The sequence below is a fragment of the Drosophila erecta genome, unplaced genomic scaffold, assembly GCF_003286155.1.
Source record: "Drosophila erecta strain 14021-0224.00,06,07 unplaced genomic scaffold, DereRS2 tig00000092-arrow-pilon, whole genome shotgun sequence".
NCBI classification, from domain to species: Eukaryota; Metazoa; Arthropoda; class Insecta; order Diptera; family Drosophilidae; genus Drosophila; species Drosophila erecta.
The window spans coordinates 19,312,689-19,329,550 of NW_020825207.1; the positions used below are offsets into that span (position 1 = coordinate 19,312,689).

Sequence of the window (16,862 nt, forward strand, 5' to 3'; positions counted from 1 at the left end):
TTAAAGGGAGAAGACTGATCGGCCGGTAGGAGGCGGGACCATTTGAAGACCAACGAACCCACCGCTGCTGGTCCCGTAAACTTATCCCCTACCCTTAGCGTTGGAAAGCCATCAGGGTCTATGGCTTCACATTACATACTGCCAACCATTCGGATGACAGCCAACACGGAGGTGCGGCGATCCTTGTTAGATCAAGTATCTCTCATCAACCATTCGCCACTCTATCGCAAAATCATATCCAGGCAGTAGTTATTCAGCTGACTGCAAGCAGAGGAAACTTCAATGTCGCCCCAGTATACTGCCCTCCGACTCTTAGATGGACAGACGGTATTGTTGGGCAGTTCATCACACAATTTGGCACAAAGGTCCTTGCAGGTGAGTGGAACGCAAAACTCAGATAGTGGGGAAACTACAGGATGTGTACCAGAGGTAGCGTGCTGTATTCTGCACTTGCGGAAGAACGAGTCGACATCGTTACAACTGGAGAAGCTACTTCGATTTTGGAATCTGCAAAGGCTTTAGACAGCAACAAATTAGGGTGAAAGTGCTGACAGAGCTGTCATCTGACCATCTGCCTTTGCTCTTTGAGCTAGATTAAGACACCCAATCATTTAGAAGTGTTTCAAAAATGCTGTCTCCGCAAGCAAACATTCGGATCTTTAAAGAACACATCGAGGCCACTGACACTTGCAGTAGGGTAGAAGCGTATGTCGACTACTTCACATCTACGATCATTGAAGTGGCCTTAACCCCTCACCTAGTTGGTCTCACGGCCATAAGAAGTCTCACATTTTAAGCTTGGAGGCTAGGTATCTGCTCAGCCACAAAAGACGCCTCAGAAGACAATACATCGCGACAGGAGATAATAGCATTTACCAGCAATATTCGAGTACTACTAATCGACTGCGCCGTCTGCTAGCCAATAACCGTAGAGCAAACCTGGATACCTTATTGGAGAGTGCTGGTCCGGATAGTAATAGTGGAACTCTCGAGAGGCATCAGTCTTTGTTTCAGTCACCAGTTCAGGATCGAGAAGGTCTCTGGCTTAAGACGGGTGATGGGAAAGCAAGTGCTTTTGCTTCGCACCTGTCTTCCACCTTCATGCCCTTCAATTTAACGGACGACACCAATCGTGAAGCCATCGCAAATTTTTTGGATACTCCGACTGCTTCGACACGCCCCATGAGACATACTATGCAACTAAATTATGCAACAGATTGACTCATTTTGCTTACCCGCTTGATGGAGCTGCCGCAGGTAACAGAACACATCCCACGACACCAATTCGGCTTCAGGAAGTAGATCTCCTCCCAGCAGCCCGATATGCCATCCTCAGCTCCTTTATCGCTGATCGGACCTTCGATGTTGCAGTACGAGACTCTCGGTCTAGCCTGGAACACATTCATGCAGGGGTTCCACAGGGAAGTGTGCTTGGACGCTTCCTGTATACCCTGTACACTGCTGACATGCCAACAACACCGATAAAGCCTCCCCTGCTCAGCTGCTCCTGGCCACTTACACTGATGACACCGCCATGCTTGCGTCGCACTCATCCGTGCAAATCGTACGTCCACGGCCAATACGTTGGTGACCACATATGCTGACGACACAGCCATGGTCACGTCCCACTTGTCCATGCAAGTTGCCTCTATTGCAGTTCAAAATTGGCTGCATGAAATGGAGAGTTGGGTTGCCTGGTGGGATACATCCATTAACTGCACCAAGTTTGCCTGCGTGACCTTCGCCCTTCGACCCGGTACCTGCCCTGGACTTTCCTACAATGGTGGGCCCATTAGAACCGCCAACTCCCACTGCTACTTGGGTGAACACCTAGATCGCACCTGGAGAGGCCATATCACGGCAGTTAAGACTGGCTTCTGCGATCAACCAGGCTTCAGCTCTCAACTTAAGTCCGGTTGATCAAAGCCATTATAAACCCTACCTGGACCTACGCCATCCAAGTTTGAGGAACCGCCTCCAAAAATCAGCTTGACAGACTGAGGGTTGTACAGGCACGTGCTGCTCGACGTGCATCGGGACTCCCGTGGTACATCTGGTGATGTACCCCGATGTACTCCGCTATCCTAAGGGATCTCCGGATAACTCTGGTTCGTGACGAGACCAATCACCACAGCAGCCGATACGGGTGCCGATGACCGCGCACCCAAACATATTGGCAAGCAGTCTCGCCGATCCTATTCCCCTCCGACGGCTGAAGAGAATCCACCCGAACGATCTACCTACCCGTGTTATATAACCTTGTAAATAGTATAAAAAAAAAAAAAAAAACCAGAGACAGCGGAGCCCCACTTTGTATAAATAAATGCACACTCTTTGAATGAAAGTGGTTGAGTTCCACTATAATATCACTATTCTATATCTATATATGACATTCTGAATGCGATTGCTCGCACGTTCAGTTCAGTTTCTGTTTAGTTCAGTCGCGTGTGCATCGCTTCGAGTCGGTGGTCGGCGGTTTGTGGCTATATAGCGTATCTATCATGTGATTAAAATCGGTCCGGCATCCGAGAAGACAACATCTGTATTCGAGCACTGTGAGGAGTCTTAAAACTCCCCACAAATCGAGGTGCAAGAGAGCTGCCTAGCAACAGCGAAGAAGGCTGGAATGCAGGAGGAGTCAAGGGCAGCCAGGTCAAACGGGAAATGATGGTCCTTGGACCCGAGCAAAGCGGAGAGACCGGGAACTAACGGTACCGTTGGTCGGCAAAGGTGGCTCGGGGATGAGCGTCACCTTGACCTAACGGGCGATACTCTTCCCCACCATAACATCCTAAGCCGCATTCCAGCCGGCACGGGTAAGCGATCGAGAACAAGGGAAGGACGACGAAGGAGCGACGCCGCTCAGCCGACGGCGAGGACTGCAGGAGTCTATCGTTGAAGAAGTCTGTCAATAAAGCTGTTCCAACCTAAAACCCCTGTATTCTCTTTAGTCGGGCAATCACCCAAATCATAAATTTTGTGGGACGAACAAACAAACTCTCTTAGCTAGCCGTTGCAATTCGTAGAGAGCGGAACCAAGAAAAACAGTTCGTTACAGGACGTATCCGCATCGCAATAGCTATAGCTATTGCTACGTCCCTCTGTCGGTCCGTCTGTCCGTATGAACGCCTCGATCTCAGGAACTACAAAAGCTAGAGTGTTGAGATAAGGCATGCAGCTTCCAGAGACATAGACGTAGAATTTAGAAAAACGTTGTGATATTTTTCCATTTTTGAATACATCTTGTAAATTTCTATAGATTTGCCAAAAAACTTTGAATCCAGAATCGAGCACTTCCACGGAGTACCTTGTATCTGATAGTCGGGGAACTCGACTATATCATTCTATCTTGTTTTAAATTGTTATTGTAAATTAATTTAAATTTAAATTAATTGTAAGACAGACATGCCCAGATCGACTCTGCTAATGATCGTGACCAAGATCTTTTCAAAAACACAAAACTCAAACACGCAGCACAGATTCGCACTCACTCATGTTTACTTTGAGTGGAAACTCGACTTCGAGTGAGTGGAATATTGAATGAAAAAATTTAAAGTGGACTGGACGGTTTGGACGCCAGAATAAATCTTTCAAACGATCGCCAACTGCCGTGCAGTCAAGCTTTGCTTTAAGTAATTGTCCAAAAAATAGTTTCAGAGTGTGAAAATGGTGTCGAGTGTAAAAATGATCTTGGCTCTCACCGTCTTGGCCACCGCAGCCTGCACTGGTATGAAAGTTAAAGGAATTACCATTCGAATTAATGTACATAGTCTACAATTCCTAGGGTACGCCATTAAGTGCTATGAGTGCGAATCCGAGATTGATTCCAAGTGTGGAAAGGACTTTAAGCCAGATAGTAGTTTCATCACGGATTGCTCGCAGATTGAGCCATCTACCACTTTCTCCATTCTAAGCATCATAGGCCCAGATTCAAAGCCAGTTGCCAGCGGTTGCATGAAGCGGACAGTTGAGAGTAAGTAATCTGATGGGGATCGCCCATAACCAAATTTAATCGTATCGATGCCCACGCGAAACCATTCCCTCTTAAGAAATTTATGTTGAGTTTTCACTTGTACTTTAGAATATGATTCATTTCTAAAGCAGCAAAATATCAAATATCAAAGATTACAAAATAACTTTGATGAATAATGAATATGAATAATACATATGTTGACTATGGAAAAACCACGCATGATGAGGTAGGCGGTAGTCACCATCAGCGACATATTCCTCTTATAATATATGTACATCCTGATTCATTACTCTATGCTACAGCTACTTTGTAGTACTATTTATCCTATTATTTGCAGTTCCCGATATCCCACATATTATCAAGAGGTCCTGCTACTTTGGCAACATCTCCGACACGATGGATGGCTGTCAGTGGGATCCCAATGATAAGCTCAGCAAGTTTATGAACTGCGCGATTTGCACCGAGGACAAGTGCAACGGATCCTCTTCCCTGGCCCCCATCGCCGGAGTCATCCTCTTCTTTGGCTTGGCCCGTCTGCTGGCCTGAGCTAGGAGCCAGTTTTAGTACCGCTGAGCTATCGCAGCCATATCGAGTTCGCCTGTGGGAAATCCTTTGAATCTCTTGTAATTGTTACACCCTTTTAAACTCTTTTGCCCACATTAAACGCACTCTATTTATGTGTAGATATTGTACGGTTATTGGGAGATAATTGCTAGTTTTAACTGATAGGCTCCCGTTGGGGAAGCAGAAAATCCATGCGTGCCTGGGCACACTTCAGGAATTGGCCCCTACGGGCCTAAGACCTAATAAATATAAAAAAGACTTTTATATGGTTGAAAATATAAAAAATGTATATTATGTTATAGTGTCAGCGAATGTATGTATGGTAACTTATGTAGTTACCGCTTTATTTAATTAAGAGATACAATGGAAAGTTAATTTGATGCGGTAAGTCGAAGTCGAGAGTGGCCAGTCTGACGATATCAGAAGATATCGTCCTCCAGGAAAGGTCTTGGCGTTAGTACTTGTTTACGCCGTGTTGCCAGACTGGGCTTTAGTCTGGGCGCCACATCTACTCCCCCTCCAGTGACTTCGCCAGGTGGTGAAGGTAACGGTATAAATTCTGAAGCTGCAGGTGCAGGGCTCGGTGGCGTAGGTGGCTGCGAAATCTGTTGGTCGTGGTGGTCTTCGCAAGAGTCAGCTTCACCTAAGAAGGCAGGCTTGAGGAGGTCGACTGATATGGCCTTCTCTTGTCCATGAATGCTGATGATGTAGAACTTTCCGTCAACCCGGCGTATTACCCGATGAGGTCCCGTGTAAGGCAGCTCGAGTGGCTTTTTAATAGAAGCCACTTGCTTGAAGACGTGTGTACAAGTTATCAGGTCCTTACAAATGAAAACAGGTGGTTTAGCGTGATGCGCTGCAGGAGTATATGTTGACGTAGTTGCTCGATGAGTCGGTGATTCTTGCTGAAGGCGGTTTGAGTGTGCGACTAAAAAAGTTCGTTGGGGATACGAAAGTGGTGCCAAAAAGCATTTCGGCTGGGGGTGACTGGAGGTCCGCCTTAAACGCCGAGCGCAGCCCCAAAAGAACTGTAGGCAGGAGATCCGGCCATGCTATGTGAGACTTACACATCAGGGCGGCTTTGAGGGTACGGTGCCATCTCTCCAGGATGCCGTTTGACTGAGGGTGATATGCGGTTAGCCAGCTCAGCAATCAATGAGGATTCGAATTGAGTTCCCTGGTCCGTTGTTATAGTGAGTGGGCAGCCAAACATGCAGATCCACTGTGTATACAGAGCTCTCGCGACAGTCTCAGCTGCACGCCATCTGCTGAAGTTACGGATAGTGGGAAGCTCAATCAGATCGACGTGAATGTGCTCGAAACGATTGTCAGGAACATCGATCTTCTCCACCGGGTTGCGTGTGTGGCGATGGATTTTGGTGCGCTGGCAAGGAACACACTGTCGGGACCAGAGGGTGACATCACGGTTAATTCCTGGCCAGACAAACCGCTGCTTAAGTAACTTTGCAGTTGTACGGCCGCTGGGATGCGCCAATCCATGTACTGAATCAAAAGCTTGGCGTCTCAGACTTTTGGGACTTGTAGATCAAGGGATGTGGTTCGAGGAAGCTCAGCCATTTCATCGTCGGTTTGTTGGGCCTCAAATATCGCTTGAGCACTGAAGCTAGACGGCATGCTTCTGGTGTTGATGCGTGAGAGGGCGTCTGCCACTGCGTTTTGTACACTGCGGATTGTACACTATCTCCGTTGAGAATTGGTAGATAAAATCCAATTGGCGGAGTTGTCGAGGCGATGCTTTGCTTGCTTTCTGCCTGATAGCGTATTGTAGTGGTTTATGGTCGGTTTGGATGATGAATGGAGGACCCTCTCGAATGTGCTTGAAATGGATGATTCCAGCGAAAATAGCCAGGAGCTCGCGATCTTACGTGCTGTAGCCTTGCTCTGCCGGATATAGTTTCCGCGAGAAAAACCCGATGGGACGCCAAACGTTGCCGACTAGTTGTTCGAGAGCAACACGATCGCTGTATCGGAGGCGTCCGTTTTAAGGGCGAGGTGGTCCCTTAGAGCACACGGTACGTAAAATTCCTTGCTTGCAGGCCTGGAATGCATTCTCCCCAGGGCCGGTCCAGGCTATTTCGCGCTTGTCATTTTTGGTTGCGCCTTTTAGGTAGTCTGTGAGCGGGATTTGAGCCTGAGCTGCGTGTGGTATGAGGTGTCGGTAATTGACCATTCCCAAAAACCGGCGCAATTCCATGATAGTTTGAGGCTTGGGAAAATTGTTGATTGCTTGCGTGGGCTCAACAGGGGGCTTGAATCCGCTCGCGTTGACTTGGAACCCTAGGAAAATTACTTCACTTTTACCAAATTGGCACTTTTGAGGGTGCCTCATGCGTTGTGGAGAACACGGTGATGTCGTCCATATAGCATCCTAAGAATGGAATGCCACGAAGCAGGTTGTCCATGTGGCGCTGGAAGGTTTGCGCTGCATTGCGCAGTCCGGGTGGCTTGCCGACGAACTCGAAAAGGCCGAACGGTGTAGTGACAGCTGTTTTTGGAATATCATCTGGCGCGAGTGGGATCTGGTGGTAGGCACGCACAAAATCGATTGTGGAGAAAACCGAGCATCCATGCAGACGTTGAAGAGGGACTGCTGGCTGCTGGAGGGACGAATCACTCCTTGCTGGAGTAAGAGATCGAAATCCCGGCGTGCCGCTTTTAATTTTTCGCCTGTAAGCCGTCTTGGCTTGTCGAAAACAGGTGGGCCGTTGTTTAAATGTAATGCGCAACCTCATTATGAATGCGGGTTGCTAAAGGCTCATTAGGACGTGTGATCTGCACAAAGCGACTAAGAAGATTCGAGTACGGGCGATCTATTCCACTGGAACTTTGCACGCTGATTGTAGACGTTGTAGAGTTTTGCTTCTGCAACTTCTCATTTGGTCGAAACAGCTTTTGAGGGATCCATAAGGCGTTTACCCTTGAGGTCGAGGTTGAGGCCGTGGTGCGTAGGAAATCTGCTCCGTTGATTGCTGATTGGACGTTCGCAACGACGAACGACCAGGTGAACTTACGCCGTAGGTTGAGAACAAAAGTTAGATTTAGCGAGCCGTAGGTATCAATTATAGACGTGTTGGCCGCGTAGAGTTTGAAGTCGTCTTTGCGACGATGCATTCCCTTGATTATCGAAACAGGTATGAGTGAGATGACTGATCCGGAATCGATAAGGAATTTTACGTTGGTATTACGATCGATTATGTGAAGTCGGTGCTCCTTTGGGGGAGAGTGCTTGGAGATCTGCTGTCACCAGTCGCCTGAACAGATGACAGCTTCTTTAGTTTCCCTGCTGTGGCTCCCAGGCACAGAGCGAGGAGCATTTTCGTGCATCAGGTCTGAATTTGGCATGATAAAAGCAGACCCGTGGTGCTCGGAGTTGCTGCTCGTTGCGATCGGCTGGGCGAGAATGGCTGGGAGGCAGCATGTCCTGCAGAAGAGTTAAAGAGGCATTAATGGCAGCGATGTCGCGTTTCAAGGAGCTGCGAGGGCTTCTTGTCCCCAAGGGCAAGCTCCAGTAAAGCGCGCTGCAACTGTCTGTCCGGTGATTCCGTAAATCGCTTGATGATAATCTCCTTCAGGTGCTCGTATTTGTTGACTTCCGAGGGTTGCGCCAGAACATCAGATACTTCAGTCATTATATCAGCATCCAAAGCACTTAAATGGTAGTAGCGGGTATTATCGGAAGAAGTGCGGCTGCATTGATATTGCGCTTCGATCTGCACAAACCATAACCGCGCAATTTGCTTCTAAAATGGCGGCAGCTTGATGGCGCCAACCGACTCGACAACAGGGATAACGGTGCCTGCGCTGTTTCCGCGTTGAATTTCACCAGAGTCAGGCGAAGTTGGCGGTGCAGGCGCAGAATCTCCGGTATTCAGCATTTTGTTTATTGCGGGGTCACCAATATGGTAACTTATGTAGTTACCGCTTTATTTAATTAAGAGATACAATGGAAAGTTAATTTGATACCGTAAGCTTGTTGCGCGGCAAGGCTGAAGTCGAGAGTGGCCAGTCTGACGATATCAGAAGATATCGTCCTCCAGGAAAGGTCTTGGCGTTAGTACTTGTTTACGCCGTGTTGCCAGACTGGGCTTTAGTCTGGGCCAACATATGTTTCGTAAGCTCAAACGTCGTGCGGATCGTTTCAATTGCGCGGAGCAGAGCTATGAATAAGCCCGCCACTTGAATTATTTTCCATAAACCATCAAAAAAACCAATTCCAATCACCAACGAGAAAGGTTGCAACCCGATTTGCTCCCCACAACAATGCAGCATTATTTACTTTTGTTTGGCGCGCTCATCTCGCTGCTGGCCTCAGGCTTGTTTTTGTTCTTTTTGGATTTGGATATTCGAGAACTCCTAATCGACTGCGCCGTCTGCTAGCCAATAACCGTAGAGCAAACCTGGATACCTTATTGGAGAGTGCTTAGTTCAGTCGCGTGTGTGCATCGCTTCGAGTCGGTGGTTGGCGGTTTGTGGCTATATAGCGTATTTATCATGTGATTAAAATCGGTCCGGCATCCGAGAAGACAACATCTGTATTCGAGCACTGTGAGGAGTCTTAAAACTGAGCTGCCTAGCAACAGCGAAGAAGGCTGGAATGCAGGAGGAGTCAAGGGCAGCCAGGTCAAACGGGAAATGATGGTCCTTGGACCCGAGCAAAGCGGAGAGACCGGGAACTAACGGTACCGTTGGTCGGCAAAGGTGGCTCGGGGAAGAGCGTCACCTTGACCTAACGGGCGATACTCTTCCCCACCATAACATCCTAAGCCGCATTCCAGCCGGCACGGGTAAGCGATCGAGAACAAGGGAAGGACGACGAAGGAGCGACGCCGCTCAGCCGACGGCGAGGACTGCAGGAGTCTATCGTTGAAGAAGTCTGTCAATAAAGCTGTTCCAACCTAAAACCCCTGTATTCTCTGTAGTCGGGCAATCACCCAAGCTATAAATTTTGTGGGACGAACATACAAACTCTCTTAGCTAGCCGTTGCAATTCGTAGAGAGCGGAACCAAGACAAACAGTTCGTTACAGGACGTATCCGCATCGCAATAACTATAGCTATTGCAACGTCCCTCTGTCCGTCCGTCTGTCCGTATGAACGCCTCGATCTCAGGAACTACAAAAGCTAGAGTGTTGAGATAAGGCATGCAGCTTCCAGAGACATAGACGTAGAATTTTGAAAAACGTTGTTATATTTTTCCATTTTTGAATACATCTTGTAAATTTCTATAGATTTGCCAAAAAACTTTGAAACCAGAAAATTGTGAAATTAGTATCTAGCACTTCCACAGAGTACCTTGTATCTGATAGTCGGGGAACTCGACTATATCATTCTTGTTTTAAATTGTAATTGTAAATTAATTTAAATTTAAAATAATTGTAAGACAGACATGCCCAGATCGACTCTGCTAATGATCGTGACCAAGATCTTTTCAACGAATCTAGTACACCCGTTTATTCTACGAGAAATGGCTACAAAAACACAAAACTCAAACACGCAGCACAGATTCGCACTCACTCACGTTTACTTTGAGTGGAAACTCGACTTCGAGTGAGTGGAATATTGAATGAAAAAATTTAAAGTGGACTGGACGGTTTGGACGCCAGAATAAATCTTTCAAACGATCGCCAACTGCCGTGCAGTCAAGCTTTGCTTTAAGTAATTGTCCAAAAAATAGTTTCAGAGTGTGAAAATGGTGTCGAGTGTAAAAATGATCTTGGCTCTCACCGTCTTGGCCACCGCAGCCTGCACTGGTATGAAAGTTAAAGGAATTACCATTCGAATTAATGTACATAGTCTACAATTCCTAGGGTACGCCATTAGGTGCTATGAGTGCGATTCCGTTATTGATTCCAAGTGTGGAAAGGACTTTAAGCCAGATAGTGTGCTCATTTCGGATTGCTCCCCGATACAGCCATCTACCACTTCCTCCATTCTAAAGTTCAAAAGGTCAGATCCAAAGCCAGTTATACACGCCACCGGTTGCATGAAGCGGACCCTTGAGAGTAAGTAATCTGATGGGGATCGGCCATAACCAAATTTTATCATATCGATGCCCACGCGAAACCATTCCCTCTTAAGAAATTTATGTTGAGTTTTCACTTGTACTTTAGAATATGATTCATTTCTAAAGCAGCAAAATATCAAATATCAAAGATTACAAAATAACTTTGATGAATAATGAATATGAATAATACATATGTTGACTATGGAAAAACCACGCATGATGAATGTGGCATACTCTTAAATGTATGGAGAAGGTACAGATAATAATAACACCATCAGCGACATATTCCTCTTATAATATATGTACATCCTGATTCATTACTCTATAATGATAAAGTCCGAGATTAGTCGCTAAAAATGCATCATGAACAATAGACATTAACACAGCAGTCAGTACATTTATAAGTGATTTGTTCACAATTTGCTTGATTGCCCATTGTAGCTTGTTATGCTACAGCTACTTTGTAATACTATTTATCCTATTATTTGCAGAACCGGGTAACCCTCATATCGTGAGGTCCTGCTACTTTGGCAATATCTCCAACACGAAGGTTGGCTGTCAGTATAATCCCAATAATAAGCTCAGCAAGTTTATGAACTGCGCGATTTGCACCGAGGACAAGTGCAACGGATCCTCTTCCCTGGCCCCCATCGCCGGAGTCATCCTCTTCTTTGGCTTGGCCCGTCTGCTGGCCTGAGCTAGGAGCCAGTTTTAGTACCGCTGAGCTATCGCAGCCATATCGAGTTCGCCTGTGGGAAATCCTTTGAATCTCTTGTAATTGTTACACCCTTTTAAACTCTTTTGCCCACATTAAACGCACTCTATTTATGTGTAGATATTGTACGGTTATTGGGAGATAATTGCTAGTTTTAACTGATAGGCTCCCGTTGGGGAAGCAGAAAATCCATGCGTGCCTGGGCACACTTCTGGAATTGGCCCCATTCAATCTACAAGTCTCCACTCAGTTGAGGAAAACACTAACACAAAATGTTCATTAAATTTAGACAAATTAAAACGCTGAGCGATGACGCCAGGCGAAATGGCCATAAGGTGTTTTCACCACACAAGAAAGAGAGCGTTAAACAAAAAAGAGAAAGACAGCAAGGAGTTGAATTTGGAAAATGCTTTTGGCATTCTTTTAGTTCGATTTCGTGTGCGGACGTCGACTGACAGACGGCACCAAGAATTTAGCCGGGAACTCGGGGAAAATCTAGAAACAATCGAGAAGTCAGGAAAATTTAAACGCGTGTTTACATTTTACGTTCCTACCATCAAATAAAACCAATTCCAATCACCAACGAGAAAGGTTGCAACCCGATTTGCTCCCCATCAACAATGCAGCATTATTTACTTTTGTTTGGCGCGCTCATCTCGCCGCTGGCCTCAGGTTTGTTTTGTTCTTTTTGGATTTGGTCTTGTAAAATTTGTACTTTGTTTTGTGAGATCTCATATCTGCCATAAATAAGACGCATCTCCCAATGCCACTAGCTTACGCCATCAAGTGCTACGCCTGCGAATCCGTCTACGAGGCAAGTTGCGGCGACGACTTCGAAGTCGAGAACCATTTCAAATTCGACTGCGCCTTTATTGCTCCACCGCGGTTTCTGGAGAACGATCTGCTCAGCGTGAATGCCACGGCCTGTTTGAAACGGGTGTTCAAGGGTGAGTTTAATCGAATCCTGATCAAATAGTAACTTTACTTGTTATGAACCAATTGACGTGCCACCACATGAAATGTAGCTTTGCACGCATGTTGAATGTTCGATGCATAATCAGCATTTGTTGTCTCACCTGTGTGGCAGCTAAAAATGATATATGTCTCCCTAATCTCAGGATGTCTCATAGAAGTTTACACTAAAATATTCTGAATTTAACATTGAAATCTGGAGACCTTTTGCCATTTGATATCCAGTTCAAGAAATGCACTCCGATAACCAGTGGACAAAAAACTGTGTTTCTGAAGTCTGTATAACAATTAAAAATTCGAAATGTTTTCGTCTGAGATTTGTATTTACCTTTCAGATAATAATTTCTTAAATGATTTGTGACGCAAATCAAAACAAATAAAATTAATTTTGTGAAAATGTCATATATTATATACGTGCTTATACAGACAGCTATGACCTTATTTCAGAAAAATTTCGTAGACTATCCAACGATCTCTTGATATTTTGGATAAAAGCCCATTAAGACGGACAATGAAAAATATTTTTAATTCATCGTAAATAAAAGCCCGAAAGTAGACTAACTCAATGTTTTGCTTCTGCAGAAAATGGCGTACGTAAGATCGTCAGAGGCTGCTACTTTGGCGAGGTAAATGCCACCGATGTGTGGTGCAAAATGGACCCCACCCTCACGGCGGTGCAGAATTCAAGTTGTCATGTGTGCGACAGCGAGAACTACTGCAATGGATCGGAAAGGCGTCCAGTGGATAAATGGGAGATTATCGCCAGTCTGGTCTTGTTTCTCTTGGCACCTCAACTACTCTGAGGCGACAGAAGACGAAGTGGAAGTGGAAATGGAAATGGAAATGTGGAGCATGAAATGAACAGTAAAAGGCACAGTAGCTTAAGTAAACCTAGTTCAATTTAGATGTAGTCCCCAGGCCCAGAACTATCAATTAGTGGAGGTGGAGCCCACATTAGTAGAGCACACCATCCACAAAACCATTTAGCCAAGTCTGCCCACTGTATTAATGGCTAATCAACGGCGAACATGGCGTATGGGCAACCTCAGCACACATGAGCCGTAAAGCTGGCAAACAAATTTCAGGCGATCCGAATACAAACTAATAAAAACTAATTTTACACAGAATGCCAAATTGTTTATTTGTTCAAATGCCACTAATGAACCTTGCCTGAAATAAACGGATGGGCGGGGAAAGGGCATGCCAGGGAAGGGCAGGCAGGGCAGGCAGGGCAGGGCAGGGCATGGAACTATGTCAACGCGCTTTGGCCAGGGAAATGCGAGCGATGGAGAAGTGAAAATCTGTTATGAGAATCAAATTCACATTCACATTCTGAATGCGATTGTTCGCACGTTCAGTTCAGTTTCTGTTTAGTTCAGTCGCGTGTGTGCATCGCTTCGAGTCGGTGGCCGGTGGTCGTTGGTCGGCGGTTTGTGGCTATATAGCGCATCTATCATGTGATTAAAATCGGTCCGGCATCCGAGAAGACAACATCTGTGTTCGAGCACGTATCGGCGTCGGCATCGCCATAGCCATTGCCGCAGCTATAGCTGAACTGACTCACCGCGACCGCCGGACAGACAGTGGAATCAACTGTTTTCGGGGGCGATGATGGCAGTGCTTGCCTCGCTCTTTCTGCTCGTCACGCTGGCCAGCTCAGGTGAGCTTTGTGCCCGCCAGTCATCACTCAAGCAGGAAGGCCCGAAATTGTAGTTCATATTGGAAATATCCCAGAAGGAGACGATTGTCGACGCGATTTATTCAGTGAATTAGGCGTCTTAACTAACGACTTTTCTGTGGGAAACTGCTCTGTAAAGAAAGTCATACAAAGGGCTTTATCCGCTTGGCATTGTTTACGTAGAGTCTAAAAAGTTCAATAACTAAAGTACAAATTAAAGTAACAGGCATCTGAAAAGCAATTAGCGTCTTAGCATTCATCCCTATGGTTGCAGAACACTAGGAGTTGTTGTATCTACTTGTTTACCCATAAGCTCACCCATTGTTTTCCTTTCTGTGTGCTCCGTGGACACACGAATATACGCATGTCGTCATCAGCCCGTGCCATTACCTGCTACGAGTGCGATTCCGTCAATAATCCAGGGTGTGGGGAGCGATTCGTGGGCGATGACATATCCACGACGGATTGCGACGTGGTGGCGAACATGCGATCCCTGGGAGCGGAGGCCACTTGCCTCACCAAGTACCACGAGGGAAGTGAGTATATATGTACTTTTGGCAAAATACGTGTATGTCAAGAATACGCCTCATAAAATGACGCACTTTTCGCAGTGCCAGGAGACACGCGCTTCGTGAGGCGCTCCTGCTACTTTGGCGATGCCTCACCGACAGGCATTAGTTGCGACGATGGACCAGATCCGGTGGTGCCCTTCATGAATTTCCTGGGCTGCACACTCTGCAACACGGACTTGTGCAACGCAGCAGCTGGATTATCCACTCTTCCTTTGGCCAGTGCCCTTTCGGTGCTCGGACTGCTGATCCTACTTGCGAACTAGGAAAAAGCGGAAGTGGAGGTGGAACAGCGGTCGTATTTCAATGTTTCCTATTAAACATAATCTACTTCAGCATTTAAGATTGTTGTTTTCTTGTCCAACTTACTAACATTCAACACGACACACATTATACACATTGAGCGCGAACTTTAACCCCATATTCGTACATCAATAGGGCAGATGGCTTATGTTGCAAATTTAACTACACAGGAGAATCAAAAAGCTAATTTTTTATATTTATTCTTTTTATTTTTATTTTCTTTCCATTGTTTTTATACAGCCACTAAAATGATTTAACATACATATATATTTATATAATATAATTATACTTGTTTGATTTAATATAATTTATTGAATAAAATTTACTCGTCCCTACTCTATTAGCGTGTGTATGTAAGTATGTGTATGTGTATTGCAATTAGGATCATTAATTACAAAATATTCATAAAATAAATAAAAATAACACTTCCAAGCCGATACACACAATTTCTGTTTCAATTTCTAGTCGATTGATTTCGTGATCGACAAACACGTCTAGATTTGCCTTTATATCCAGTTTCTAGCATAAATTATTGTATGTGGGTAAACAGATAACATCTTGGATTATTATCTTAGTGGGTTCAGCTGCGGATTGTATTTATAACACTTCTGGGCTACACATAAATAACATTCAAATATAATATGTGGATATTTATCAAGATATTGTATACAAACTACACATTGAGAACAATTCAGATAGAAAACAATTTATGTACAAAAGATTGTGTTTGTCTATGCTTCAACAAATACTGTCCATGCTGGCGCTGTCCGGAAGAATCTCTATGATCCCATGGAGGACAACTGCCGCGTCAATGCCACAAGCAATCCTCGACTTAAACTCTATCAACAATTGATATCATCAGCGTGTAAGCATTAGTCAACCAAATACAGTAAAATTTACTTTTTCAACACGATGCACACTCAGAAACAAATAACAAACAGATTTGCAATGTATGGATCAACTTGTTTAACTTGCTTTGTAGTTGGGTATATAATGTAGTTCGTTTATATAATGCTGCGTACATATACATTGAATCATAGTAACAACAACACACAGAGCTTGTTTAAAACCTAAAACTATTCATATTTAGTTTGCTTCCCACTGCTGCACCTTTCAGTACTCTCACTGATTGCAGGTGACCTGGGTTTGTTGGATGGGCCTAATAATTTGTAGGGTATGGTATTTGGGTTCGGGAATTGTGGAGTACCAGCTCCTCAATGAAATAGTTGTGGAGTGTTACCCATCGCATTCTGCAATCTGTGGTCACTACTGTCCCTTCCCCGCAATTCGTTGTAGTTCTTCGTTTAAATGTAACAATTCATTTGAGTAGTGCAACGATCCATTAGCCATCGGAATTTGCAGACACTCAAAGGCAAATGAGTGTTCAGTTAGAGGGAAATGGAAAGAGACACACCATGTTATTTTTGTAAAACATAAAAATTGACTAGAAAAATGTGCAAAATTTTGTGTACGTGCAGTTTTTCAGTTTTTAGGAGGAGGTGGAGGTGGAGGTGGAGGTGAGCAAAGAATTTCGTTGGTATTGAAAATGGAATGGAATCTTAAAATAATTATTGATTGTTCTCCGTTTTTGTTTATGCCTACTTATGAAGCCTTCAACTTGTAATACATTTCTTTGTTTTCCGCTTTCTTTTTCGTTTTGAGATCAATTGCACATGGGTGGAAGCTCTCCACTGCCTAATCTTTACCTCTACTTATTTTGGACTTTGAACCGACTACAAATTCCGTTGCCTAAGGACTTTGGCCTTATATGTATTACTTGGGTGCTAAATAGTTATAGTATATATCTGTAGTATCTGAGCATATCATTGGCGTCAGCAGCAGCACTAATCGAAAGAGGTTTGGTTTTACTTTATCTCTATATTTTGCGACCAAATGGGACAACTTTCAGAAACATTCAGTTGCTTTCAATGCAATTTACAAGTTACACTTTCTATACACGTAGCAATAATAATATTAATAACATTAATAACGAATTCAGTCAAGTCAGTAAATTTGGTTTACAGAAAGAAAAATACAGTATTTATAAATTAAATGAAATAATAA

The 16,862-nt window shown here is 44.8% G+C and overlaps 4 protein-coding genes across 4 annotated transcripts; all 4 read left to right on the forward strand.

The window, feature by feature from the left end:
- Positions 1 to 3,597: 3,597 nt before the first annotated feature.
- LOC6548764 lies at positions 3,598 to 4,519 on the forward strand. The gene is made up of 3 exons (XM_001974058.3): positions 3,598 to 3,727; positions 3,785 to 3,973; positions 4,311 to 4,519. Exons 1-3 carry the CDS (start codon positions 3,667 to 3,669, stop codon positions 4,517 to 4,519), a joined length of 459 nt encoding a protein of 152 aa, XP_001974094.2. The 5' UTR covers positions 3,598 to 3,666.
- A 5,658-nt stretch (positions 4,520 to 10,177) lies between these two features.
- Positions 10,178 to 11,258, forward strand: LOC6548762. The gene is made up of 3 exons (XM_001974056.3): positions 10,178 to 10,307; positions 10,365 to 10,559; positions 11,053 to 11,258. The coding sequence occupies exons 1-3, from the start codon at positions 10,247 to 10,249 to the stop codon at positions 11,256 to 11,258; spliced, it is 462 nt and encodes a 153-aa protein (XP_001974092.2). The 5' UTR covers positions 10,178 to 10,246.
- A 432-nt stretch (positions 11,259 to 11,690) lies between these two features.
- Positions 11,691 to 13,375, forward strand: LOC6548761. Its single transcript, XM_001974055.3, has 3 exons — positions 11,691 to 11,948; positions 12,050 to 12,223; positions 12,831 to 13,375. Exons 1-3 carry the CDS (start codon positions 11,897 to 11,899, stop codon positions 13,049 to 13,051), a joined length of 447 nt encoding a protein of 148 aa, XP_001974091.1. The 5' UTR covers positions 11,691 to 11,896; the 3' UTR covers positions 13,052 to 13,375.
- A 200-nt stretch (positions 13,376 to 13,575) lies between these two features.
- On the forward strand, positions 13,576 to 15,138 carry LOC6548760. Its single transcript, XM_001974054.2, has 3 exons — positions 13,576 to 13,908; positions 14,304 to 14,462; positions 14,538 to 15,138. Exons 1-3 carry the CDS (start codon positions 13,857 to 13,859, stop codon positions 14,759 to 14,761), a joined length of 435 nt encoding a protein of 144 aa, XP_001974090.1. The 5' UTR covers positions 13,576 to 13,856; the 3' UTR covers positions 14,762 to 15,138.
- The last annotated feature ends 1,724 nt before the right edge of the window (positions 15,139 to 16,862 follow it).

What these genes read in the sequence shown, in the direction of transcription:
- LOC6548764 (XM_001974058.3), top strand. Translation starts at nt 3,667, where the DNA reads ATGGTGTCGAGTGTAAAAATGATCTTGGCTCTCACCGTCTTGGCCACC. An exon ending in GGCCACCGCAGCCTGCACTG is followed by an intron (nt 3,728 to 3,784) that starts GTATGAAAGTTA and finishes TACAATTCCTAG; the next exon opens with GGTACGCCATTAAGTGCTAT. An exon ending in CATGAAGCGGACAGTTGAGA is followed by an intron (nt 3,974 to 4,310) that starts GTAAGTAATCTG and finishes TATTATTTGCAG; the next exon opens with TTCCCGATATCCCACATATT.
- LOC6548762 (XM_001974056.3), top strand. Translation starts at nt 10,247, where the DNA reads ATGGTGTCGAGTGTAAAAATGATCTTGGCTCTCACCGTCTTGGCCACC. An exon ending in GGCCACCGCAGCCTGCACTG is followed by an intron (nt 10,308 to 10,364) that starts GTATGAAAGTTA and finishes TACAATTCCTAG; the next exon opens with GGTACGCCATTAGGTGCTAT. An exon ending in CATGAAGCGGACCCTTGAGA is followed by an intron (nt 10,560 to 11,052) that starts GTAAGTAATCTG and finishes TATTATTTGCAG; the next exon opens with AACCGGGTAACCCTCATATC.
- LOC6548761 (XM_001974055.3), top strand. Translation starts at nt 11,897, where the DNA reads ATGCAGCATTATTTACTTTTGTTTGGCGCGCTCATCTCGCCGCTGGCC. An exon ending in CATCTCGCCGCTGGCCTCAG is followed by an intron (nt 11,949 to 12,049) that starts GTTTGTTTTGTT and finishes CAATGCCACTAG; the next exon opens with CTTACGCCATCAAGTGCTAC. An exon ending in TTTGAAACGGGTGTTCAAGG is followed by an intron (nt 12,224 to 12,830) that starts GTGAGTTTAATC and finishes TTGCTTCTGCAG; the next exon opens with AAAATGGCGTACGTAAGATC.
- LOC6548760 (XM_001974054.2), top strand. Translation starts at nt 13,857, where the DNA reads ATGATGGCAGTGCTTGCCTCGCTCTTTCTGCTCGTCACGCTGGCCAGC. An exon ending in CGTCACGCTGGCCAGCTCAG is followed by an intron (nt 13,909 to 14,303) that starts GTGAGCTTTGTG and finishes TGTCGTCATCAG; the next exon opens with CCCGTGCCATTACCTGCTAC. An exon ending in CACCAAGTACCACGAGGGAA is followed by an intron (nt 14,463 to 14,537) that starts GTGAGTATATAT and finishes CACTTTTCGCAG; the next exon opens with TGCCAGGAGACACGCGCTTC.